The sequence below is a fragment of the Numenius arquata genome, chromosome 8, assembly GCF_964106895.1.
Source record: "Numenius arquata chromosome 8, bNumArq3.hap1.1, whole genome shotgun sequence".
Lineage (NCBI taxonomy): Eukaryota > Metazoa > Chordata > Aves > Charadriiformes > Scolopacidae > Numenius > Numenius arquata.
In genome coordinates, this window is record NC_133583.1 from 60,581,015 (window position 1) to 60,608,054 (window position 27,040).

The window sequence follows — 27,040 nt, forward strand, 5'->3', positions numbered from 1 at the left end:
CGGAGCAGTCCTAATCCCGCCCCTGATTTTGGGGAGCTGGCCAATTTCCACAGCCTGACTCCAAAACTCCTTGTTTTTGACCCAGGTGCAGAGCAACTGCTTTCGGTGATCAAAATATTTGCACTAAGTGAAACTTAATTGAAAGATGTTGTGTTATCGGAGCCAAAACATGTTGTGGAGATGTATTGGTTTGAAGGCTCATCCGTCAGAGCTCTTAGAGGGAGAGATTCCTCTGATTAAAGCCTTTGCTGGGTGTTTAAAGCAAACAAACGAGAAGTGCCTCACCTTGCTGCCGGTTTAGCACAGCTGGGCAAATGCTCCATCAAAATGACTCTGCAGATCATTTGCCTATCTCTATGTGAGAAGGATTTTTCATTTAAATATATTTACATTAATTAGTGCATTCTGTATGGTTTTGGTGCTTGCATTAAGCTCATTTTCATTTTGGCAGGACCAACTGCCATGTTTTTTTGGGGGGGGATACTGTGTTGTAGATCTACACTGACTTCTTCCACAGGAATTACCCTTTCTTTATCCCATGTTTTCTGAAGCAAACAGACTTTTGTCGATTGAAAGTTGCCAGAGTTTTTCTCCTTATGGGCATCTCGGAAAAGTCATCTCAGGGCACAAAGTTATTTGAATTTTCCAAAGCCTGTTCTCCTACTCTGGTAAAACCCCAGCTGGATTTGCCTAAATGATGACTGCAGAGCCTGACTCAAATTTAAATGAAATTTAAATTGCTGCTTCTTATGATTAACAAAATCCCATTTTTAATTGTATTGCTCTCTTGTTAAATGACAAATGTGCTTCCCTCTCAGTTGTTGGGGGGGTTTGGGTTTATTTTTTTTGCTGAAGATTGAGAACGTAATCCAGACGTATTTCACCCGAATGTCCAGCATCTCCTCCTGGGTTGCCCCCCCGAGCCTCCCGTGGGAGCAGAGGAGCCCCTGCCTGCTCCCTGCCTGCGCCGACAGGGCCGAGCGGCTGGGGAGGCTCTGGTTTGTGGGCTCTCTTGACGCAGTTGGTTGGCTTCCTTTGACACTCCGGGCTTCAGCGGTGCGGTTTGCAGGGGTGTGACTGACAGCAGATTTTGGTCTGAGATCTGCAGCCTTCTGGAGCACTATCTGCTCTCCAGGCCACAGATGTTGTCGGCTGCATCGGGTTTTTTTTCTTTAATCAACTTTATGTCAACAAACAAGCTGCTGTAGGTTTTAATTTTGCTGTTGCTTCCTAGCCCTCAGCTCGGGCTGGTGCTCGTCATCTCTTCTTCCTGATTTTCCTCTGGCAGTTAACACCACAAACATTTTTCCACCTGGTAAAACTCTATAAAAATGATTTTGCAGAACGAGTGGTTTTGCTCGTGTTCTGGTTTTATTGACCCGCCTCTCGTTGGAGTGAAGAATAAAAGCGGCGTGGGGATGAAAACCTGGGATGAATACTCACCACACTGCGCTCGGCTGCTCCGGGAAAGGTGGTGCGAGTCTCAGGAGTTACCCTTTGCCTGTAATGTCCCATTTGTGTGGCTCTTCCTCCTTGCAGTGCGATGTTTTTGACGATGTAGAGAGAGTGCAGTTCCCAGGGGATCGCTGCTGAGCTTCTGCCGGGTTGAGAGCTCTCACCGTGTGCGGTTTGGTACTTTCTGCTGAGGAAATGCATACAAAACAGAATAAGCCGACATGTTGATTCCAGATATGATTGCTTGTATTAATTGGCTAGAGGAGGCCTGTTCTTGAGTATGGGAAGAGCATTTTGGGTGAAGCAGAAACCGACCTGAGCCTCTTCCAAGGGAACCCAAAGCTTCAGTTCAAGCTGCAGACGGAGCCGTACCCCGCTGCTGCGGTTTTTCTGCCCGAGGAGACACACGATACGTGCTTTGTCACGCCACGCAGAGGGAAATCGTAAACTCTCTCAGTCCCGGCCTTTCACATCAATCTGAACCGATGTAAATCTAAACCCAGGGCTGTTGGGTACCAAACACAATGGTGTTGGATGCACCGAGACTTGAATTCATTGGCAATAGATACCGCAGGACTGCTCCGGCCGAGGAGGTGGTGGCAGATTCGGCCCCGCAGGGTACGGCAGGCATTTTCTCCATGTGCCAACAAAAACTCAGGCGGGCACACCTTATAAACACATGACACATTCATTTTCAGGAAAGTCAACGGGGTGGTTTCTCCATGACCTTACCAATTCCCCAGCAGCGGGTAGAGGGGGTTTTTTCTTCTGCCTTACCAGTTCCGAGCAAGTGAGTAACATGCCCCGAGCCTGCTTTTAAATAAGGAAATTCGGTATCGTTCCTAAGCAGTGCTAATTCACAGTGCTTTCCTTGGGCAGGATCCTATAGGGAGTTTTTCCTTTCCGGCATTTTAATGCAATTTGCATATTTCAAGTCTCATTTGTCTGGAAATGAGCTGGAAACGTACCGGTGATAACGCTCCTGCTTCTTCAGGTTCCACTTCATCACTTTTTAAGCCCCGCGTTGCGTAAATACGTCCCACCCAAGGGAGGTTCTGCTGCTTTCAGAAATGCTAAACTTTATGGGTAAAATCTGAATATTGTTCTGTCTACATCAGATAGATGTTATTGCTTTCATGAGCAGCCACATGCTGATTTATGGCAACATGCTATTTATTTATCAACATTTACATTGTGGATTTTTAAATTATTCTAATAACATAAGGCCAACAAGTTGGTCATGATGTTACTCCTTTAAAGTCTTCCTTTGAACATATATATAAATCAACACTCCTTTGATGTGAAATTGGATATTTCATAACCGTGTGTTTACTTTTTGGTTTGAAAAATAAGCTGAAGGGAAAACAAAAAAAACCCCAAAAACAAATAGTACTTTGTATCTCATTAAAAATAGTTTCTAGCACATTAAAAACTATATTGTTTTAGGAAACAAGAACTAGAAAGAGTTGCAACAGCATTTGATTTTTTTTTAATGACTGATAGTTGACTGCAACCATTCCACTTCTCTGCAGGCCCTGAAATAGGTCTGCAAACTTTCTCCTTTAGTACTGACTAGTGTGAAATGGGCTCATTTTTTCTTTAAACTTGTGAATGCACCTTCCCATCGTCTTTCATGTGGATGCTTAAAAAGGAAAATCAATAGAAATTATGAAGTAACAAGGACAGCTGCAGATTTGTTTGACACAGTCCTTTCTGAAAGTGATGAAACATCAGGAGAGCACAAATAAGGGATTGGCTTACTGCTCCGATAAATGACAGAATTTAACTCTTTTGACCTGCAAACTTTTTAAGAAACAACAAAAGAAATGCTCCAGCACTCCAGAATCAGCAGGTTTTCCAAATTTGGGGAAAAGAAGTATTGCAAAATTACCTCCAGAGAGTCACAAGGTGCTCATGTGCCGGGGATCTACTTCCCTGCCCGTCTCGGGAGCGAGCAGGGGGTGTCCAGGTTTGGTACTTGGGATCGCACCCTGTGAACTTTGCTCTGCTCAGGCACAATCCTAACTCCAGAAGTTTTGTCTGCTTAAGGGTTAGGGGTGTCTGTGCAATACAGGAACGGGGTATCCGTGTCAGGAAGGGAGATCTAGGTGTTTACAAATTATTTACAAATTTACAAATATTCCTTCTAGCTTCTCAAACACGGGCAAAGAGATTAATCTCATTTTTTTAAAAATCTGTGGTAGCACACGAGCGTCACATCCATTCCCTTGGAGCGACCAGAGGCCCAGACAAAAGCATTACACATTTGTTGTGTGACCCGCTTGCCGTATACACGCATGAGTAATTTCCCTTCTGCGTGTAAATAATTTCCGGCTGGACTCTCCTTCCCGCTCCGTCACTCGGGCAGGTGATTGCCAGCTCTTCCCAGCTGCCGGTGCCGGGCGGCCGATTCTTCCCAGGAGACGAGCTACTGAAATGAATGGAGTTCCACCGAGGTTTAATTGCGCCTCTGAAACGATTTACCTGGGCAATTAAGCCGAGAAGGATTCAGCCCAGCTGCCTTTGCATGGAAATCAAAGGCAAAAGTAACCCCTGGACCACAAATCCTTTTGTTCTAAGGATTTCTAGGAGCGGTGGAAGAGCGAGGGATGTAATGTTTGCGTCAGAAGGGTGGGTCGCCGGGAACAGAGTTTATAAACATTTTTACACGCTGGAGATCTGCACCGAGATTCCTCCATCAAAGTGCGGGGTGGGACCCCACTCTCCCTAGGTACCGGAGCCCCGCAGCATCTTCGCAGCTCTTTTATCTCAAAATTGCTCTCAGCTCCTGCAAATGACTAAAAACTTTTTTAAGCAGCCTCTTTGCATAAGGACTCTTGGCCCCAGGGAACCCCAGCTGGTATAAATTGACTTCAAAGGATTTACATCAGCAGCAGATACATCCTCCTGTCTTTATTCTCCCTGTAAAGCACCCGGAACACCTCTGATGCCCTACTCCAAAGGGGAATAGGAACAGGAATAACAACAGGACTATCGCTGGAGCCGGCGTGGGGCTGGAAAGGCCAAGGTGTGTGCCTCTGCGTGGCTCTCCCCGGCCTTCCTAGGAAAGGGAGTGAGTTGTTGCTTCCATAAAGAGCCAGAAAGGTGGGATTTTCCACACTGAAGCACTGGGGAGATTTCCCACATGTGGCTGGATGGTGCCCTGGCCTGGAACCAGTGGTGGTGGTCCTGGAACCAGTACACTTGGGCTCCTAAATCTGGCAAATCCGATCATAAATTAAGCCAAATTTAAGCCAACTTTTCTTCTTCTGCGCAAAAATGAAGGCAAGCAAGCTTCGCCTGCGGAGCGTTTGGGTTAGGATGCGGTGAAGGACTCATTGTTGAAGGGGCTCCCATGCCCTCGGTGCTGATGTCACCGCACACCCGCAGAGGTCCCCGTGGTCATGTCCTTTCGGAGCCCTGGCTGCGGTGGGGCCAGCGCCGAAAAAGTAAAAGGAAATAGTGCAAATGCTGGTGTAGAGAAAAATGTGAGCGTCGAGGGTGCAGTGTGGGCAGCCAAGAGGGGAACTGTGAGTGAACTTTCCCAACGGTAATCAAGGAAATTCCCGCACGCATGCACGAGTGAAAACCTGGAAAGAAACCGTGATTCCCTCTACCAGAGAACTCATGAAAAAGGGCCACTGCTGGTAATTAAAGAATGATTCAATTTCTGGGAGATTTAATTTGGTTCAGATGACTTCTGCACTTACTTCAGAGCAGGCAAAACAGGAAAACTTCCACGCGATGCGATGGCTTTTTCTCACACAACCCTCCAGATGGTTTTAGACCTCTGTGACTTGCTGGGAAGGTCAGCCGTACCCCCATGTGTGTTTGGTTATTACGCATTTCAGTTGGGGCTTCATCGTATTTACATTATCTGCACTCTTTTCGTCAGTCGAACGTGTTAATTGCATGCTCCAGTGATCGGAGTTTGGGGTAGAGAGAAGGGAGTCCCAGGCCTGTTTCCCGATTTTGCCTCTTTTTAAGGGAAAACCTGCTCGAGTCGGGGTGGGTGTCCCCTCCCGTGTACATCCTCGTGTGTGCGCACGCGTGTTCTTACGTGTGCCTCACTTCCCATATGTACAGCGAGGTTATTGGCGCTTATTTCCTTTGTAAAAGGCACCGAGATGATTATTAATTATGAAAATAACAGCACACGTCCACCTGTTGCCGATAGGCATTATCGTAATTGCCGACCCGAGGGCCGTGCTGCGCTCATGCATGAGCTCTTTAAAGCGGCCACACTTCTGTTTGCTTAATGGCAGAGCAGTTGGTATTTTCTCATTGCTTGCCTGCAATCTGTTTGTTTTGCCCTTCGCTGTCAAATCGATTTAACGAAGGGATCGTTAACAGAGGTTTGCACATGACATCAGCCATTGATCTGTGCAGAGAGGCAGCAGCGGTGGGTGCTTTCTCCCCGCAGGGGGAATGGCAAAGCAGTTCCGAGGAAGCGGCGTCGGCTCCAGAGCAACCCCACATGGAGGGAAGCTGAGGAAAGATCCCAAATACCCCCCAGGAGCCACAAAGACGTGGTGATTACCGAGTGCGCCATCAGCGTGCCCTCGGTCCACACTGAGCTGTGTTGTTTTTAAAAGGGTATGTCGTGTTATTAAATAAATCCCGCTTAGGTGCCAGCGTTGTTCAGATAGTAGATCGCAATAAGCTTTGCAAAGCGTGTGGGTGTTCTCACAGCGCCGTGGGTGTCTCGGCTGGGTTTGGCCCCGATAGTCCTGTTAGCCGCGCTGTAATACTGTGACTGCCTTTATAAAAGGTTGCTGATTAAAAGTCTGGAAAAGGGAGCGTGATTAAGGCTGTTGGAGAAGATGAAGGGGGGCAGATTCCTGGTTAAAGATCAGATCTGAGAATCCCAAGGTCTTTTATCTGTCCTCATCTCTGGTGCAGATGGCTTGGGTGACCTTGTGGATGCCATTTAATTGCTTTGTGTGAAGGCAGCAGCTACCCTTTGTACTTTGTGAAGCCAATTGTGAGGTAAAAGGCATTTATTTCAGATGTTTGTCCACCACTTGGGATTATTGGCCTGAAAGGGGCGATTGTATAGAAAACCCGACTGATTCTACGTTGCTTAGAAGTTGTTTGTGTGATCATCTGATTATGGTGTTTTCCTTGGAAAGATAAAGGCCTCGATCCGGAGAAATGTTTCAGCACATGCTTCGCTGTAAGTCTGTGGGAGTGTTCACGTGTTGGTGGCTGGTGCTTGTGACCGGCGAAAATACGTCACTGTGAGGAATGACGGGGTCAGAGCTCTCATCTCCTCCCACAGGCTTTATCTTTCTCGGTTTTCATTCTTGCTGCCACTTGTTCCCCATCACCAAGGTTTCTCTTAGGAGTTTCAAAAAGGTTTTTGTCCCTCTTGGCTGGCATGAAGTTTAGTGGAGACCCAGCGAGCCAAAGCCCATGCCCATGACCCAGCGCTCTGGGATGCCCTCCTGGGAAGCTAGCATCCATCGCATCCCACTCCTGCCCCATATGCCATGAGATGACATCCGTCTCATCCCACTGCTGCCTGTATCCCATGAGATGACATCCTTCACATCCCACTGCTGCCCACATCCCATGAGATGGCATCCTTCACATCCCACTCCTGTCCGTATCCCATGAGACAGTACTTAAAGTGGTTGAGTAACCTGGAGAGTGAGGCCTCTCTATGTGACATTCACGCTGGCAGGGCTGCTGCAGGAGAGGACAGCAGAGATGGTGGTGGCAGAGTCTGAGCAGATAGCACCCCATCTTTGGTGGTAAAAAGGAGGTGGCATCGGCTTTCCACCTCTGATAATCATGAATTTAAGGAGATAGGAAGGTGTTTTCATAACTTCATTTGCTCTATGTGGTTCTTACGGCCAGAAGGCTGAGCGGGAGTCCCATCTGGATGGTGTGAGCCACAGCTGGAGCCACACCTGGCCAGCAAGATCTGATTTTCATGGTGCTCAGTGCTGGTCCAGCAGCCTGGGCAAGCTGGGAGCTGCAGGGACCGGGGTGTCCCCACCCTGCGTCTCCCACAGCAGGCGAGGAAGCCTCCTGACGTCATGCCAAGCGAGGCTGATCACCTTTAATGAAGGCGGCTGGAGAAAGGAAATAATTTTAGACCAAAGATTGTACTTTTATTTTAGGAATCCTGGCCGCTGTCGTGTGGCGTATTCCGGCCAGCAATCACCAAGGACGTCCTGGAGCTGTGAGAGCCGCACATCAGCGGTGGTTCCTTGCTGAGATCTCTATCACATACACAGTGCAATCTGCTTTCCTTCTCATCTAAAAGCACAGCTGCAGCTTCCTAATAAAGTGATTGCATTTCACTTTAAAAGCAAAATTGAAGTAATGATTAAATATTGAAATTTAGATTCTGGTAAGAAAGAATTTATTAATTGCAGACTGACATTACAGATTTAAGGTTATTATTAGTTTATACCTTTCACCTGGAAAATTTTTCCGGTTTGTAAAGGTGCATTTTGCTACATTGCTACATTTTGCCCTTTACCATGTAAGGGAAAAAAATTTATGATCATGCTGAAGATGTGAAAAAATAGGCTTTTAAAAATCCATATGTGAATACTCGCTTTGAAAATCCTCAGTCTCCGTAATGAGGAGGATTAAAACAAAGCAGAAATGGAGAAGAGACTCTGCTGCCTACTTTTGACTTATTTAAATATGCAGAGAGCTTCCTCCATTTTAATCTTCCTTATAAAAAGATGGCTGTGTTACTCAAGCTGGCAACCCCTCAGAAACCAGCATCATTTTTCTGTCGTGCGGTTCAGCTGAGCAAGGCTAATGTGGAGTGGGGACCCCCTTCAGCCAACTAAGCAACCAGGACGATTCATAATTCATAAGTGCTTCCAGCCATCCGGCTGAATACGCTTGGATTAGTCCTCGTTTCTTCGTGCAATCCCTGATTTCATTATTCTCTCCTGCGAGCAAATCCACCCACGTTCAGCCCGCTGCGAAGATGCTATGCCAAGCTTGGCTTTGTCTGGGATTAGCAGCAACTGCCCGGCTTTTGGGGGGGTTTCTCTGGCTTTGAGGAACGCCGATTTTTTTTATTGACCGGGGAAGGGGGGTGTCCGGGTGCCCGAGGAGCTCCCTCTTCTCCTCTCCTCTCCTTTCTGACCGGCGATTTCTCCGTGAGGATTTGGGGACGGTGGCGTGGAGTTTACCAAAATGCCTGAAGCAAACTATTTGTTATCTGTATCTTGGGGTTATATTAAGGTGGGTTTAAATCCTAAAGGCTTATAAATGCCTGTTTCTTTGTGCTGTGTTGCTTGGATAAAACCTCCGTCAGGAAAACATGCTTGTAAAATGGTTATTTATGTGCACTGTATGGCAAGAGATAAACGTTTGTGTGTACTGTGCATGTGGCGGACATGTATGTCGATTTTTTTTTCTCCTTTGGGAATTGACTGTTGCGGGATAAAATGATGCAGCGATGAAAATGTGTGATTAGAAAATTAGGAGGATAATAACGTGTGTATCTGGGTGAACAAATGCTGGAATCTTGCGTTTTACTGTAAAGATCCAAGCAGATCTTCAGATTTATGGCATATTTCCCCTCTGTTCTGTTCTGAAGAAATGCAATTGTCTTTTACTTGCATAATTCAAAATGGAGCAAACTTACAAGACTCAGAACAAAAGAAGGTTATGGGATGTGGAATTTAAAACCAGTACAAGAATTTGACCTTTCAGAGAGATTACCTGAAATGTTATCATCTGATTTGTTACAGAAAAAAAAACCCTAATATGCATCTTTGGAGGAAATCCATTTTGTAGTTTAGTGTACTGAAAAGAAATATCTAGTCATGATGATGCTGAACAGTATCTAAATGAAACCATATGTTGCTGACTCCATTCCAAATCTCTCCAGAAATTTGCTTTTAACATCTCCTTTGTGGACTCGCTTGTGATAAAGCTGTATGAATTTGGAGAAGCCCTGAGAAAAATGCCATCTTTGTGTTTGTGCTCTTCCCCTCCCAGTTCAAGAGGATGCTGAACCGGGAGCTGACACACCTTTCCGAGATGAGCCGCTCCGGCAACCAGGTGTCTGAGTACATTTCCAACACTTTCCTGGGTAAGGCGTCGCATCCCAAGCTCTCGGGTGACTCAAAGATAATGATTAATGGCAACCTAATACCCACCAGTCATTACTTGTGCCCAGTTCTCCTTTGGGGCAGAGCATTATTTAAATGTTTTGACTTTTCACTTTTGAAATGGATACAGGGAGGAAAAATAACAGTGTTTGAACAAGTCTATCCACCAAAGAATTCCCTCTGCAAATCAAAAGGTTTTCCTGTTCCGATTGAATTCAGCTATTGATGGCTGCGTTATGCAATATATTTGATTTTTGTGTTGACCTTAAGGAAAGGACAAAGTCACACAAGCCCAACTGCATCCTCTCATCTTTGCAACTACTGCCTTGTAGAGCTGCATCTTCCCCCTTCAGAGGCAGGGTTCAGACAAGCAGGTTGAGCCCAGACTTTTTATATATTATATATAATATATATATATATTTCATTTTGCACTGAAAGTCGGGATAAAGAGTAAAGAGAATATTTTGCATGTCATTAGTTTTGTTGGAGCTCATAGAGCTACTGGCATGAATTAAACCTCTGTGTTTACAAGATATACTTGTTACGAAAAATAAAATTTTCAGTGTTTTCAGGCAGCTTTAGAAGTTGTGACCATTTGCATATTAAATGAAGCTCAGCACAGGACCCACATAAGCATATCTGAGTCCAGCAGCTTCAAACGCTGCCTGTATGTGGGATGCCAGAGCTCGTGGGGGACTCGTGCCCTGCGGTTAAGATGGCCCAGACCGCGTTCACTGCATGACACACAATTATTCCCATTAAGGGATTTTCAAGTGATTTCAATAGCCAGTTGCAACTGGAACTGCTGCCTGCATTTAGGACACATCACATCATTAATAATCCATAGGAGTCTGGAGCCGCTTTGTGGGAATCCGTTGGCCCTGTCTTATCATTCGGCTTTAATCGTGACATCCAGAACATGAATTAATAGAGGGAGGAGAAGCAAGACTTCCAGCTGCCGGCCAGCAGCCACTTCTTTGGCTGGAGAGCCCGGGGCGCACACACAGCGCGCTGGGGAGCGTGACCACCGTGGCATTTTCGGGGAGCTTGTTGTTCATCAGCTCTTGCCAGTGGGCATATGGCTCTGGAGCGGGACGCGCAGCAGAAATACCCAGTGTAGCTTGGTACCGTGGGCCTAATAAGCCAAATAAACCACACATACGCCCAGCTTAGTGGAGTCCATCTCAGCAAGGGCTAATTAGCCAAAGCTGTATTGTTATGCCCCGTACTCAGGCTGGGTTCAGGGAACTGCATCCCCCTTTGCAGGTCTTGCCAATGGTCTCCTTCATTCCCCTTCTGCTGCTTCTCACATACTCTGTAGCGGTGACGTCCTCCCCGTTTTGTGGCAGTACGAGGGCCACTCAGCCACACAGGGACGTCTGAACATGAGTGGTGCAGGCTCTCCAGATTGGGCCAGACTGCAACTTGATTGCTCATCTTCTAAAGAAATGAGTAAAGCTTTTAAAGGGATCTTAAAGCTTTTTTTTTAGGAAGTCATGCTGTTACATTTTTATGAGTTACTTTTTTCTCCCCTAAAATTTGGTTCAATATAAGTAAACACACAAAATGACAGGAGGCTACAACTGAGGAAGTTGAACAAACAAAAAGAAAGAAATAATGTGGGTAGGACATCCTTTACATCCAAACAGTGTTTGTTAGATAGCGGTAAATTACAGATATTAAAACCAGATCACATGACTTCATTCAGTCTCTTGGCTTTATTAAATGAGCTGAGGAAGCACCAAGAGGCGATGTCCTCTGCAGAGCGGCCGGTCCTGCGGTCTCCATTTGGTCAGTGAGAGCGAGGACACCAGCTTCAGATCCATAAAAGATGGAAAAACAGTGGTTTTCTTGTTGGCCACGTCGCATAAACGGAGAAAATCATGATGGCCTTTCCTAAGGGGCAAGGGGTGTTGTGGCTGCCACCACCGTGGGGACATGATTTAACAAATTAAAGATTTCTCTTAAAGAATGTCCATTTTACGCTGCCTTAGCGTTAGTCATTGCTAAGGAGATTACATAGAGGAAAGTCCTTCTGTTGTTCAGCAAAAACACACCAGGGAAACACCCATTGATGTCAGCTCGACTGTTGCTGTGAATAATGGCTTCCTTCTTAATTGCAGTGTTACACACACACTGGTAGTTCTTATTTCGGAGATTTTTAATTAAGCCAAGGCAAAAGTAACTAATGCCTAGATGCCTAGTCCCTCCAGAGATGCAAAGGCACAAAGAGGTTATAGTAGCCTTTTCTAAAAGTTCATGAAAAAAAATGGTTAGTATGAAAGTATTGAGCCACTGCAGCTCCATTTTAATGCAGCAAATAAATCAGTTGTAAAGGCAGTAAGTTGTATATGGGGATAGATTTATTTATTAAAGATATCCCCACACTCACTTTTGTGCCCCACAAGGTGCCTACTTAATGTGCACTAATATCATTGCTATCTCTGAGCATGACAATAGTAATATGGCCTGTGCATTGTATGTTATTCTGTACATATTTGTAAAGGCCAAACCTTTTATAAATCGATGACACCAGTTTGTTACTGGGTTGGTGTTTCAAGAGCAGGGGGTATGGAGATGGGTTTGGTCCTAATAACTGTCAATAAGAAACACATGGGTTTGAACTGTTGTGCAAAGCTACTTAAGGTTGATTTTGGGGGGGAGTGATGGGTGCTTGTGCTGCAAACAATGCTGACTTGTTTCACCTTTATTTGTTGCAGACAAGCAGAACGATGTGGAGATTCCTTCTCCCACCCAGAAAGACAGAGAGAAGAAGAAAAAACAGCAGCTCATGACGCAGATCAGTGGAGTGAAAAAATTAATGCATAGTTCAAGCTTAAATAACACCAGCATTTCACGATTTGGTGTGAAAACAGAAAAGGAAGACCATCTGGCTAAGGTATGACAGATTCTTGCAGTTCTGGGAGAATTTGAATTATCTGCAGTAGTGGATGGACTGCCCCCAACTTGTAAAATTGGAAATGGTATCCCTGAAGTGATGTGGCCATTGCAAATGCTGTAATTAATGCTGTAATGAATGGTACCAGGCCTAACAGCATATTCTATGGTCATAAATTCCTTGAAAATATCCTTAAATAATAAAAAAAAGTGGTGAAGGCTGAGGAGAGCAATTATCAACCGCAGGAACGTGTAACAACGCGATGCCCAGCAAACTGACTGTGGGGCCTGTGGCTCTGTCAGGGCGTTTCTTCTTGCTACCTGGAAACACACATCACTAATAATTCCCCCGCCACACAGAGGAGCGTCGTCTCCTCATACAAGTTCTCTGTGTAACACACTTACTCTCTGTTCGTTTACTGTATTAAGTACACATGTTCATGCCCTTAACGTAATTACCATAATGAAGATTAAATTTGCATCTTTTTAAGCTTTTGGAAAATGCAACAGCCGTGGTGCCGAGTGATAAATGCAGGATTGTCTTGAAAAATACTGTAACTGTCCTCTTTTTGTCCTTTCAAAAGGAACTGGAAGATCTGAATAAGTGGGGTCTCAACATATTCAACGTTGCGAGGTATTCCCACAACAGGCCGCTCACCTGCATTATGTATGCGATATTTCAGGTTCGTGATTTTCTGATGAAATTTGCTGTTCTTTTACAACGCTGTTTGAATTTCTAACTGCTTTCTGCTTTGTCGCCTTCTACGGTGTGACGTCCTTATTTCATATATGCACGTGTGCTTGTACCATTTGTTACACAGGAGCGAGACCTGCTGAAAACATTCAAGATCTCATCGGACACTTTTGTAACGTACATGATGACACTGGAAGACCACTACCATTCGGATGTGGCTTACCACAACAGCCTCCACGCTGCCGACGTCGCCCAGTCCACGCACGTCCTGCTCTCCACCCCCGCCCTGGATGTGAGTGACCTTGGTTGGGCGATCCTTGTGTTTTAATGTGGGGTGGCGGCTTAAAAACATCACGTTCCCCTACGTGAACATGGGAGGAAAACCTGACGCTGAAGTTTTTCGATCACCGGTAGCACTCAGACTTGCAAAAAGCAGTGCACTGCCTGCTCCTCTGAGGGCTCAGTTCACCGCCAGGGAAATCACCATTAAGGAATTTCAGCAGCAGCTTTGCCTGGAAGCTCTTTTTCATCTTAAAGAGCACATGCTGCTTGTAGACCTTTCTCCTGAGCAAATGTCTTGTCCTCAGAAAACTCATTTAAAAGGCACAATTTGTTTCTCTCAATCAGCCGCCCAAACTGGTGAGAGAGAAAACATAAGGACTTTTGTGACAAATTCCTTTTTTTTTCCTTCCTAGGCTGTCTTCACAGATTTGGAAATCCTTGCTGCGATTTTTGCAGCTGCAATTCATGATGTGGATCACCCTGGGGTCTCCAATCAATTTCTCATTAATACAAGTGAGTTGTGTTTCAAATACAATAATAACTTCATCTGCAAACTTGGAAGCTAATGGGAATGCATTTTCCATTACAGCGAGGTCACAAATTGTGACTTTCAGACTGCATTGCTTTCTCAAAATATTGTGCAGTAAACTAGTTAGAAGTTTTGAAATAAAGCAGTAATTAAAATGAAATTCCTAGCAAACTAAGCTATTGTAGTACAATTTGCAAAGCGCCTTCAAATCTTGTGACTATTGCCACTTGCTAACGTGTAATAATTCTTCCAGTCCTGAGTGCAAATTTTATCGTTAGTATATGATAAATAACGCTATTGCTCTTGACAACAATAAAGCTAAATATTGTGGTGCATATTGTGTTCTGCAACAGGCTAAGCACGAATCTTGATTCCAAAATATGGATATTGTCCTTTTTTGGAAAGCGTGTTTGCAGGATTCATGCTTTCTGTTGTCAGTGATTCTGGCGCCCGTAACTAAGTCAACCGAGTACTATTTTGCTCATTAGGACTGAGCAAAGGTCTGTTTATATTATATACATATGTGCTCAGATGAGAAAACCGCACGCTCTTGGCACGCATGAAGCAAAAAAAAAAGGAAACTTTCCCCGATTTATTGCATAGGGATAAACATTTCAGTACCCAGGACAAGCCTTTGCTGTTTGAAACCACACATTTCACACGCTGGAGTCACATATTTGTGTTGCTTCGTTAGATTCTGAACTAGCCCTGATGTACAACGATGAATCTGTCTTGGAGAACCACCATCTTGCTGTGGGTTTCAAACTGCTTCAAGAGGAGCACTGCGACATCTTCCAGAACCTCACCAAGAAGCAGCGTCAGACGCTCAGGAAGATGGTGATCGACATGGTATGAGTTGTGCACATGCTGCTTCTCTTCTTAAACAAAAAACCATGGCTTTTTTGTGAGCTTGCCCGTACTGAGACACTGTTTTCCCTTCTATGAAGGTGTTGGCGACAGATATGTCCAAGCATATGAGTCTGTTAGCTGATCTGAAGACTATGGTGGAAACTAAGAAGGTGACCAGTTCAGGAGTCCTGCTTCTGGACAACTACACAGACAGAATACAGGTACGTCAGCCAAGTTTCCTGGATTTTGTGTGTTTTGATCAGAATTGAAGAAATCATGCTCCTCTTTCTACTGTGGCTTTTAAGTGGACCATATATAGAAGCCACTGACCCCGGGGTCAGTAAATTTTCAGCTATAGTTTTCTTCTGTTCTGCACCACAAAGAGGTACAAGGTGATCCCATATGTTTTAGGTAAAGGGGATTATATTTTTAAAACTTAATGCACAGAACTGCACACATGCACATTCTTCTGAAGTTAATCTCGAAGGCTGAGTTTTTGAGGGCTCCTGAATTTCCTTGCTGCTTTTTTCCCATCTGTTTCTCCTGTCGAAAAAGCATAGCAAGATGGCTGTAGCACTGCAAAAATTTCATTTGTAACTCCACACCTAAAGCAACTGAGCTGAAATTAGCGACGTACAGTCTGTTACCTATATAACCTAATCCTCAATTTACAGAAATGACAAAGCAGTGCTGGAGCGGGGTTACGTAGTCAGCAGGACAAGATACATCCTGATCTTCTCTCCCCTTTGATGGCCAACTTCTTAATAACAGACCCATGGGAAAACTCTCATTACCTTTATTTTTTTTTTTTTTTTTATTTAAGACTGCTGATGTTAAAACAGGTCACTCTGTTGCCGTCTAAATCCTTGTGGCCACGGTTAGTCAGGCACATTTTTTGCGTGTGTGTGGAAGGGATATTACTCATTTAATAAAGCAGGAACATTTAAACCATCTGAGAGCGTGGAAGTAAGTTTTGAATGGTGGGAAGCACCTGCATTCAAACCCCAACCTGTCTGATGTAATGACCGTTGCCACAACTGCACCCCATGTTCAGTATCGAGTTGTCTGAAAAACAGAGAGCACATCTTATTTTTGAGGCCGTAGCAGCTCGTCTTCTATACGGAGATGTTTCGATGTTAATAATTTTTATAGGCTGTTGCATAATCGAAGAGTCTTGTGGTTAAATGTTCTGAATTAAGCAAGCAGATACAGCTTGAAACCGTCCTCTTTTTCCATTTGATTTTATGAGTTTTCTGATGAATGTAATTGCAGGTTCTCCGAAACATGGTACATTGTGCGGACTTGAGTAATCCCACAAAGTCTCTGGAGCTGTACCGGCAGTGGACGGACAGGATCATGGAGGAGTTCTTCCAGCAGGGAGACAAAGAGCGAGAAAGAGGAATGGAAATCAGCCCAATGTGCGACAAACACACAGCGTCAGTGGAAAAATCACAGGTAATTGGCTGCAAGCTGCATTTTTGTACTGCCTGAGCTCGTATTTTTAAAGCGGAGACAAAATTCATCTGCTTTCTCTAGCACAATTAGGCAAACAGCCAGCTGTTCAGAGGGTTGGTTCTGATTGACCCTGACATCCAGCTGTGCCTGAAGCTCATATAGATTGGCCAGGCTGTTCAGAGTCCTTTATGTACCCCTTGGCATCTCCTCGTTTCCAAATGCGTGTTCATCTTGCCCTGTTTGTGTCCCAGTTTCCAGAGTGCGTTGGTTTCCCAGGCTTGAAAAGCGCAATTCTGATCTCCCCTTCCTTCTGCCAGGTCTCTTCGCCGTCACGCCCCCTTAATTAGCACCTCCTAATGTCAGACCCCGTGTTAGGCCCTTATAGCAGCGCCGGCCCCATTGCACTGCAGGGCGAGGAGCTTCTCCCAGCTGAGATCCACTCAGGACACTGGGAAAGTCTGGATGTTGGTCATTATTTAGCCTCGTGTAGGGCGGTTAAGTCAGAGGCCTGATGGAGCTGCCGGGTGAAGCCAAAGAAATATTTATTTATGTCAGTACAAACCTTAAAAGGAGCTGGGTATGTCTTGTTTTCTTGAGATTAACTGGCTCATCCCTCATTCTGATTCGTGGATTAAACGGTTTCAAGGTCAGATTTTGTTCTGACCTGTGTAGCACAGGCTGTAAAATTTCACCCGGTTGGTCTGTAATGAAGCCGGTAATTTATGTTTGCCTAAACGTATTCCAGTCTTTATATAATGGTGTCTTGGTTGTTGTTTTTAAATGACTCGAGCAAGTCATCATCGAGGTTTTTCAGCTTGAATAAGTAACAAAATTGATGATAATTATTTCCAAATGTCCTCTTGGGCTAAGCCAAGTGGTTTCAAAATTATTCACTCAACCGCATGGTGATTTTGTTGGAAAAATCTGTCTTATTTGTTAACCTAACAAGAAATGAATCCTTCAGCCAGGCTTGGCCAGAGAATGCCCATGTGCTCCGCATGTGAGCTCCAATTAATTTTTTTTGTTTCACGTATGCACTTCTCAGAGGTTTCAAAATGGCATTTTTGCTATGGAAAAAGAGCAGGAATTGCACAAAATGGCTACCATTGAAATCCCAACTGGTGGCAAAGGAGAAAGGGAGGTGACATGTCCCTTCTGGGGTGAAACAAGGAACAAATATGCAAGTATTTCAAAGCTTGAGCCTTTTGGGTGGCGGCGAAGCCACCAGTGAACCGTACAGAATTTTTTCTATTATTCTTTTTTTTCACTTTAAAAGTGCTCCGGAACATGTGCTGCAGGAAATTTTCATCACCTTTTTGTTTAAGCTGCCTCAACAGTACGTTACAATTGAACGTTAATGGTTCTATTGACATCCTGTTGTGTCTGAAGGAGGCGCGTGTGATTTCCAAAGCAAACATCTGCACGCTGAGCCTGGCCCCTCTGAGGGCCATTTTCCTGCTGCACAGAAACGTTGTCCAGCGGAGCGAGAAGTGACACGTTCTGCCAAGACGGAAGAATTTCAATCCTCTTTATGGCCATTCAGTTTTCTCCATCCTGGACGTACGTCCTCTTAGTCAGACAATTGAAAAACCATTTAGCTCAGAGCTTACGCGCTGGCCAGCGGAAGGACTGACGGACTCGGCCGCAGCCCTCACTCTTTCCACCGCTGGCACGTCACTCCAGGAGAGTCGGGCACCAGCCGTCTGTCCGCCTTCGTGCGGCAGGAGGACTTTTTGGGATGAGCCAACCTGCTTTCTGCAGGTCCAAAATGGCAGGAAAGGAAAGGAAAGTTCTACCAGGGCCGGCTCTGCAGAGAAACACGGTGGCTGCTTTGGCAGAGTAGAGGAGAAACGCTGAAATGCTTAAAGATGCAGCACCACAAAACAGTTCAGAAGAGGTACAAAATACACCCCGTGGTAAAAGATACCTAAAGGTCAAACTTCACTCCACACGAGCAGTGACATTTGGCGTTAGGACGGTGGCTTGCCCTGGGAGCACTGTTTTCACAGCTGCCAGCCATGAGACGGCTCCAGGGAGACCTTAGAGCCCCTTCCAGTCCCTCAAGGGGCTCCAGGAAAGCTGGGGAGGGACTCTGGATGAGGGAGGGGAGCCCTAGGAGGAGGGGGAAGGGTTTGACACTGAAAGAGGGGAGATGGAGATGAGATGTGGGGCAGAAGTTCTTTGCTGTGAGGGTGGTGAGAGCCTGGCCCAGGTTGCCCAGAGAAGCTGTGGCTGCCCCATCCCTGGAGGGCTTCAAGGCCAGGTTGGAGGGGTCTTGGAGCAACCCCCAGGTTGGAGGGGGTCTGGTGGGAGGTGTCCCTGCCCAGGGCAGGGGGTGGCACTGGGTGGTCTTTAAGGTCCCTTCCCACCCAAACCATTTCATGATTCTGTGATTCTAAATCAAGGCAATCCAGTGTGCCTGGTGGTAGGCCCCCGTACCACGTACCTATCACAGGCACCTCTAGAGAGGCGTCCCACCAGCACCTTCCAAAGGGGACTGGATAATCTTTAAAGTCCCTTCCAACCCAAGCCATCCTGTGATTCTATGCGTACCCTGGGGTAACGTCAGAGCTGCCATAAATGCACCAGCCTTGTCCACAGTCACCAAGGAATCCCATCAGAGAGACAGCAAACTTTCTCCATGCTTAGGGTAGAGGCAATGATTGTCCAAAATGCCTCTCTCCACCAACAGTTGGTAAGAGGCATCCCTCAGTGGGACATTCTGTCTTCAAAGTGGTGGCTTAACCCCGACTTCTGCAGGGCAGGGGATGAGCCACTAGTCACTAAGAGACATCTAGGGGGATGTTTAATGTCACACATGCAAGCAGGGGTGGGATTGGCAGCTCCGTTGCCGAGTTTCCCAATGGCTCCTGCTTTTAGTTAAAGTTTCACCAAGGTTTGATTTTGGACGAGATGTCAAGCTAGTCCAACGTTGTAGGTGTGGCTCCGGGTATCGGATGGTTATGTCTGCAACTGGACTCTGCTGGTTTGGGGACTTGCTCTGGGGCGGGTATTTTGCTTGTAAAAGTCACGTATCAACAGCATTTGAGCTTTTCAGACACCTATCTGCTCCTTGTCGTTCCCTTCCCCTAAGCGTGCACGTTCCTGTCTTTCTCAGGTGGGATTCATTGACTACATCGTCCATCCGCTCTGGGAGACGTGGGCTGACCTGGTGCAGCCTGATGCCCAGGACATCCTGGACACCTTGGAGGACAACAGGAACTGGTACCAGAGCATGATACCTCAGAGCCCTTCTCCTCCGCTGGAGGAGCGGGGCAGGGACTGTCAGAGCCTGATGGAGAAGTTCCAGTTCGAACTGACGCTGGAGGAGGAGGATTCGGATGGACCGGAGAAGGACGGCGAGAGCATCGCCTACTTCAGCAATACAAAGACGCTCTGCGTGGCCGACCCGGGGGAAGAGGATTCACAGCGGGAGGCGAACATAGAAATTGTGACAGAAGACACGTCTCCCGTCGACACATAATGCCCCGTAGCCGTGTGAGTGGATTTTACACACTTAAGGAGCGTGCAAGCAGTCTCACGGACTCGCCTGCAGCCTGGGTCTGAGGCCTGTGTCCGACACCGGCTGAAAGATCCTCCCAGCTACTTGAGATTGGAGTCAGGGTTAAAGATTGTGTAGTGAATGATTGCTCAGGAAATTAACAGGTGATTTAACGTTGTGGTTTTTAAGCCTCGTCAGCCGAGAGCGTGGTGTTGTCCTGGAGCTGGCTTGGGTCGTGACTGAAGAGTAAACGACACACAACTGAGAGATTTTATACTGTTAGTTTTTGGAATTTATACCAGTTAGACTGATAGAAACTACTGATTAATAACTCTCCATAGAAAACCTGTCCACCCGACCACCTGTCTGCAGACCTGTGTGCCTTCTTTGTAAACACTTTCATGTCTTTTCAAGAGTCTATTAATTAAATACACGGAGTTTAGTATAAAAAAGCGATGCAAAGTGTTTGGAAATTGACGGATACTTTTTTGATTCTTCCTGTTACAAGAGCAGTCTTCCTTTTTTTCCATGGGCAATACCTGTCACTTTATTGCAGTTAATCACTTTTACAGACTTAAATGGAAGGGAAACCCTCTGTTTTGCATTACTGCACCTTTAATCGTCTTCTTGACACCCCCGGGGTGACCCCTTTAAAGTCACTTTGTGCATCATCTCTGTTCGCTTGCTAGGAATAACAGTATTTTTATTTTATTTTTTTTTTGCCTCGACGGGGTTTTATTTCTGTCGTGCGCAGGACAGAGGGTGGTTTGTTTCCATGGCACGTGGAAGTAAGAAGTAAGCGTGATAAGGCGGCGTGTGACACGCGTGTGTGTGTCCCCCCTCGGCAGCTCCTTGGCTCGGTGGAAGTTGCACGCTCGGATATTTGTGTTTCTCTCGCCTATTTGGTCACGTTTTCCTAGGTTTAGGTCCACCGTCCTCCTCCTGCACTGCCTTGAGCTCTAACACCTCCATTACTGTTTATAACAGTGTATTTATTACGTAATGTATATACTGTAATGTTTTGTAAGTTATTAATTTATATGAATTAACATTGCCTGTCGGCAGCGATGTTAATTGTGTAGAAAACTCGGAATAAGAGTTGCCGCCTTTTTTTTCTTTTTTTTTTTTTTTTTCTTGTAACCTTTTGTATTGCATAAAATACAAGAACCTGAACATCGCTGAAGAGACAGACGCAACCCAGGAGGGGCATCCGGGTGGCAGCCGCCCGTGGGGGGGCTCGTCTTCATGGTGAGCCGAGTGGGGGGGACACACCGGACCCCCAGGCAGCGGGCGAGCGGTTGGAATTGCTGAAAAACTAGAATGGGATTTGGGGGGGGGGGGGGGGGGCGGAACCGGGGGGAAAAAAAACAAAACCCAGAACCCCCCCTCCTGCGAACGGGGCGGCTTTTTCGATGTCCCGTTCCCATTTCCCAACAACCCAATGTGAATTTCTTTGACAAAAAAAAACCAACAACCAACCCAATGTGAACTGATGTAATAATTGTGCTGTGAAACTTCTTCTGACAAAGCTTGTCCGGCATCGTGAGCGGTGTCAATCTCACTTTGTAAAATACCTTTTCAAGCTTTTTTGGTCCAACTCGTGACTAACTAGTTAATGGAAAACCTAGCACAGCTGTGCATGATCAATGGGTTTGTATGTCTGTTGAACACCGCATTGTTCCAGGTGGTTATTTTATTGTTTCCAAAAGTTTCACACGATGTATGTTATAGTATTATATATTGTGTTCAGATGCATTCTTAAGAGATTTTTATATGAAGTGAATAAATGAAAAGCATGACCCTGCCGGCGGCTGGCTCTCCGTGCTGCTTTTTTTTACCCCCCCCCCCACCGCAGGTCGGGAAAAGGTGGCCGGCGCTCGGCTGGGACACGGCCCAGCCAAACCCAATCCCTGGGACAGGCAGGGCCCTCGTCTTAGGGACGGGAAGAGAAGGGTTTGCTGCGGCCAGAGGACGCGGCCGCCCTCCCCATCGCTGGCTGTGAGACCTTGGCCTTCCTGAGCGGCGGCCGGTGGGGGAGCGGGGCCGGTGGCGGTGGCAGCGGCGACAGGAAGGCGGTGCAGACAGGAAGGCGATGGCCGCAGCGCAGCAGCCTTCGCCCGGCGCGGGGCGGCACCGGGGCCGGCTGGCGGGATGCTTTCATGTCCCGGCCTGACCCAAAACAACTGACTTTCCAGTAAAAAAAACATCCTGCCGGCAGGCGGGGGGGTGAGGGGACGGTGGGGACCCTGCGCCACCGGGGTCTCCTCGCTGCGGGTGATGCCGGGGGAACCGGTGGTACCCAGAGGAGACTTGCCATCCCACCTCCATAGAAGTGCCTCTGCTCTAGGTGGAAGGGGGCTCCAACCTCAGCTGACTCCAGGCTTCCAGTCCCTCAAGGGGCTCCAGGAAAGCTGGGGAGGGACTCTGGATGAGGGAGGGGAGCCCTAGGAGGAGGGGGAAGGGTTTGCCACTGACAGAGGGGAGGTGGAGATGAGATGTGGGGAAGAACTTCTTTGCTGTGAGGGTGGTGAGAGCCTGGCCCAGGTTGCCCAGAGAAGCTGTGGCTGCCCCATCCCTGGAGGGGTTCAAGGCCAGGTTGGAGGGGGCTTGGAGCAACCTGCTCTGGTGGGAGGTGTCCCTGCCCAGGGCAGGGGGTGGCACCGGGTGGTCTTTAAGGTCCCTTCCAACCCCCAGCCATTCTATGATTGGCAGCAGCCACCAGGGCTGGATGTGGGGACAGCCCTGTGCCCCCCAGCCCCAGCACCCCCCGGGATGTTCCCCGCTGCACCCTGCCAGGGCTTTAACCACCGGTGGAACCTTGGTGGCGGTGCTGACACCAGTTTCTCTTTTCCAGTGAATTCACCCCTGTGCATCGTTTACGTGCGCCGTTGGTGGCGTCCGGCTGTCCCCGAGGCCCCCAGGGACACACAGAGATGGGAAAAACGGGTTATGGGGCTGGGAAAACATCTGCAGCTCTGGGTGGAGAAAGCGGCCCATCAGGACAGAGAGCAAAGAGCTGAAGTTGCAGGTGAAGCCCCAACCCACGGCCCGCGGAGGTTTTGGGGCCGAGAGGGGATGGGGTGCTCTGCCCCAGCCCCCCCTTCTCCTCCAGCCTTCTCTTGCTCTGTCTCTCTCCCTCCCCATGACCTAGTTCTGCCAGGCAGCGGCTGCATCCCCGGCACACGCTGAAATAACATCCTCCTTTCGCTTCTCCTTCTCGGCGGCAGCAGCGGAGGATGCGCTCCGCTGGCAGCTCCCTCGCAAAGCCAAACCCCAGTCCCTCCCGTTTTCCTTCCATTTTTTGGGGTGGGGAATCCCAGTGCAGGTGTGGGGCGGTTTGCCGGCTTGCTTTTCCTCTTTTCCTCGAGGGACAAGGACGTGTCTTGGCTCGGCTTTCACCATCCTCCCCTCCAAAACTCCTGCCGGCCCCCCCAGCACCCCGTGGGGTTTGCGGTTTCCTTCGGCATCGGAAGCGCGTCCGCGTGCTTCCTCCACGCTCGTTAGCGGCCCGGATGGAGGGTGCTGATGGGTCCCTGGTGGTCCCCCCCGTGGGTGCAGCCCCCGGCAGATGCTGGCTGCGCCCCGAGGGGCTGGGAATCGCCGCTGCTCGGGTGTCGGGGAGGGGAAAACAGGATGAAGGATGAAACCCGCAGCAAAACAGGGTGCAGAAAACGTGCTTTTCCGGAGAGCGGGGGTGGCTCTCGGGTCTGCAACTGGGGCAACCAGCTGTGCAACCAGCTGTGCAACCAGGGGATGCAGTTGTGCGACTGGGGTTTGCCGTGCAGGCTCACCGGGGCTGGGTCCCCGAGGGGACAGGGCTGGGACACGTGTGTGGTCGATGGTGCAGGACCCCAGCCCAGCCGCAGGGGCTCGGGACCTCCACCCTCGGGCAGCAGGATGAGGGGGAGCACACACTGTCCCCTCCCAGCCGCCGGCGCCAGTGATGGATGTCACCAAAAGTCACCCTGACTTCAGCGGTGCCGTCCTCGAGGACATAGTTTCCCGCTGAGGCCATGGAGCTGGAGTTTCAGGGGGGATTTCCACCACGGGCATCTATCCTGGGGATGAGCGGCTCTTCGCCGGGAGCGGAGCCGGTGCTTCCCGGCAGCGCAGGGACAAGGGTCCCCACCGAGCCCCCGCCGCTGCCAGGAAACTTCTGACCCCGAGGTCGGCGTTGTTAATAGAAACTGTGATGCAAAGAAATAAAATAATAAACCAGCTCTGTTGCTTTTTCCCATGGCGCACAGGCCTGGGCCTGCTCTCCTGGCTGTGGGGCCGGTTTTCCATGGTCTTTTTTTTCCCCCTAATCCATAGGAGTTCACGATCCATGGCACGGTGCGGCCACCGGCAGTCCCTACCACGGCCTGAGCCACCCATGGTGTTCTCCGCCAGTGAAGAGCCTTGAAGAAATCTTGAGTTTCTTCCAATGAAGCGCTTCAAGAACACGGATTTCACGTCTGAGTGATGACACGCAGAAGCAGCTTTGTGCCGAGCCATCAGGCTGGCATTTGGGGGTGTCCCATGCCCCTCACCGCAGGCCTGGCTGGGGGTAGGGACATGTGTCCCACCAGATGCCAAACATCAGGATGGCTGAAGCCACAGAAATCGCCTCCGGTTTTTCTAAGTAGGAAAACCACCTCCAGAAACGTGCTTTTATTGCAACGGGTGCTGGGTGCCTGGGAGCTTCTGCTCGAGTTTTGCCCACACCAAGGTTTGCTTCATGTCCACCACGTTCAATGGGGGATGCACCAGTACAGGCTGGGGCTGACCTGCTGGAGAAGAAAACGACCTGGGAATCCTGGTGGACAACAGGATGACCATGAGCCAGCAATGTGCCCTTGTGGCCAAGAAGGCCAATGGTGTCCTGGGGGGCATCAAGAAGAAAGTGGCCAGCAGGTGGAGGGAGGTCATCCTCCTCCTCTGCTCTGCCCTGGTGAGGCCCCATCTGGAGCACTGGGTCTAGTTCTGGGCTCCCCAGTTCCAGAAGGACAGGGAACTGCTGGAGAGGGTACAGCAGAGGGCTACAAAGATGATGAGGGGACTAGAACATCTCTCTGCTAAGGAGAGGCTGAGGGACTTGGGTCTGTTTAGTCTGGAGAAGAGAAGACTGAGGGGGGATCTGATCAACACCTATAAATACTTCAAGGGAGGGTGTCAGGAGGATGGGGCCAGTCTTTTTTCAGTGGTGCCCAGGGACAGGACAAGAGGAAATGGGCACAAACTTGAACATAAGAAGTTCCATCTAAACATGAGGAGGAACTTCTTTGCTGTGAGGGTGGCAGAGCCCTGGAAGAGGCTGCCCAGAGAGGTGGTGGAGTCTCCTTCTCTGGAGACATTCAAACCCCTCTGGACACGTTCCTGTGCAACCTGCTCTGGGTGGACCTGCTCTGGCAGGGGGTTGGACTAGATGATCTCCAGAGGTCCCTTCCAACCCTATATCATTCTGTGATTGTATGATGCCCCATGTCCCTGAGCCCACCACAGCCCCCTGTCCCTCTGTGTGCCACCCAGCGGGATGGAGCATTTCCCAGGTTTACAATCCAACCCTAAGGATTTGCAAAGTGCCAGAAGTGGTTTCTTTTTTTTTTTCCTGGCCAAGAAGATTTGGGCACCGCTGGCTTAGAGTTCATCTCAAAGTCCTACAGATAAGAAAAAGAAGAAAAAAAAAAAAAAAAAATAGAGATGAAAATCCGAAGCGCTGACAGTTTCGCAGTCAAAAACAGGAAGGAGCCGGGGGCTGGTGCACAAAGGGCAGATTTTATCGAGTCTGCGGCGCTGGAACGGAGCCCGAGGGCTCACGGCACCGGTAGCCTCCGCGCGAAGGGGAGGTGGGTCTCCCAGTGCAGCCGCGGGGACGCTGGCTGGGATCCCAGCGCTGGCCAGGAAGGACAGGGAAGGTTGTGGCCCAGCTGACGCGATCTAAGATGCGTTTAGGTGTTTCAGCTCTCCCAAACATCCCTTTTCAGGTGAAACAAGGAGCCCCTTCCCAAGAGCTCCCCTTCCCCACGTTCTCTCTGTGCCCAAGGTCTCCCTGTCCCCGAGGGCTCCCCGTCCCTGAGGGCATCCCCGTCCCTGCTCTCGCTGCGCTATTCCTGGTCTGTTGGAGGGTATTTCTGCCGTCCCGGTCAGATGCCATCACCACTCCTGTCATTGCAGTGCCGTGGGAGGTTGGGGACAGCAAAGCTCTGGTCCACGTGGGGTGTGCCCCTCTTGCGGGGGCAGGAGGGGCTCTGCAGCCCCCTTGCCTGCCTTTGCTCACAGCAGCCAAGCCGACTGCACTTGGGCACCGTTTTGGGGGGGGCGCTGGTGAAGGGCTGACCCACAGGGGACAGTGGGGACAGCCTGGGGACGTCCTCATCCCCACAGCAAGCATCTCATCGCAGAGAGAAGATTGCTGCAATTAAAAAAAATACATATATTGCAGAAGAGATTTACACACAGGAGGGGGTTGTTGGGGGTCCTGCCATGTGTCCCACAGCTCCATCCGGCCTGCACATCTGCACAGCCCCATCCTACCTGCACATCTGCACAGCTCCCATCCTGCCTGCACATCTGTACAGCTCCCATCCTGCCTGTGCGCAGCTGCCTGCACATCTGCACAGCTCCATCCTGCCCATGCACATCTGCACAGCCCCATCCTACCTGCACATCTGTACAGCTCCCATCCTGCCTGTGTGCAGCTGCCTGCACATCTGCACAGCTCCCATTCTGCCTGCACATCTGCACAGCCCCATCCTACCTGCACATCTGCACAGCCCCATTCTACCTGCACACAGCTGCCTGCACATCTGCACAGCCCCATCCGGCCTGCACATCTGCACAGCTCCCATCCTGCCTGTGCGCAGCTGCCTGCACATCTGCACAGCTCCCATCCTGCCTGCACATCTGCATAGCTCCATCCTGCCCATGCACATCCGCACAGCCTCATCCTACCTGCACATCTGCACAGCTCCCATCCTGCCTGTGCGCAGCTGCCTGCACATCTGCATAGCTCCCATCCTGCCTGCACATCTGTAGAGCCCCGTCCTGCCCGCACCCAGCTGCCTGCACAGCTGCACAGCTCCATCTGCCGAGGCCCCAGACCACTGCACATCGGCGGGACACTGCGCAGCCGGGATGCGCAGGTTGGGGATGTCCCCTGCGGGGGACACCCCTCGGACACGCACAGCAGGGACATGCCCTGCGGGAAGACACGCACAGAGTCGGGGGTCCAGCACAGCTGGAGCCAGGCACAGCTGGAGAGCCAGGTAGCTGGAGTGGTTTATGGTGGGGTCCCAAACAAC

At 48.8% G+C, this 27,040-nt stretch overlaps 1 protein-coding gene across 4 annotated transcripts in view; it reads left to right on the forward strand.

Moving 5' to 3' along the window:
* Nucleotides 1-21,556, forward strand: part of PDE4B (phosphodiesterase 4B) — a 196,249-nt gene extending 174,693 nt beyond the window's left edge. For 3 of the 4 annotated variants that reach the window (XM_074152140.1, XM_074152141.1, XM_074152142.1), the window contains 9 exons: nt 9,436-9,529; nt 12,269-12,447; nt 13,031-13,129; nt 13,268-13,432; nt 13,836-13,935; nt 14,646-14,800; nt 14,899-15,021; nt 16,073-16,255; nt 19,374-21,556. In XM_074152140.1, coding sequence (XP_074008241.1) covers nt 9,436-9,529; nt 12,269-12,447; nt 13,031-13,129; nt 13,268-13,432; nt 13,836-13,935; nt 14,646-14,800; nt 14,899-15,021; nt 16,073-16,255; nt 19,374-19,739 — 1,464 coding nt within the window. In that variant the 3' untranslated portion in view covers nt 19,740-21,556. Of the gene's footprint in view, nt 1-8,625; nt 8,674-9,435; nt 9,530-12,268; nt 12,448-13,030; nt 13,130-13,267; nt 13,433-13,835; nt 13,936-14,645; nt 14,801-14,898; nt 15,022-16,072; nt 16,256-19,373 lie in introns of those variants that run through there. The other variant, XM_074152143.1, reaches the window with a different exon arrangement.
* Nucleotides 21,557-27,040: the final 5,484 nt, after the last annotated feature.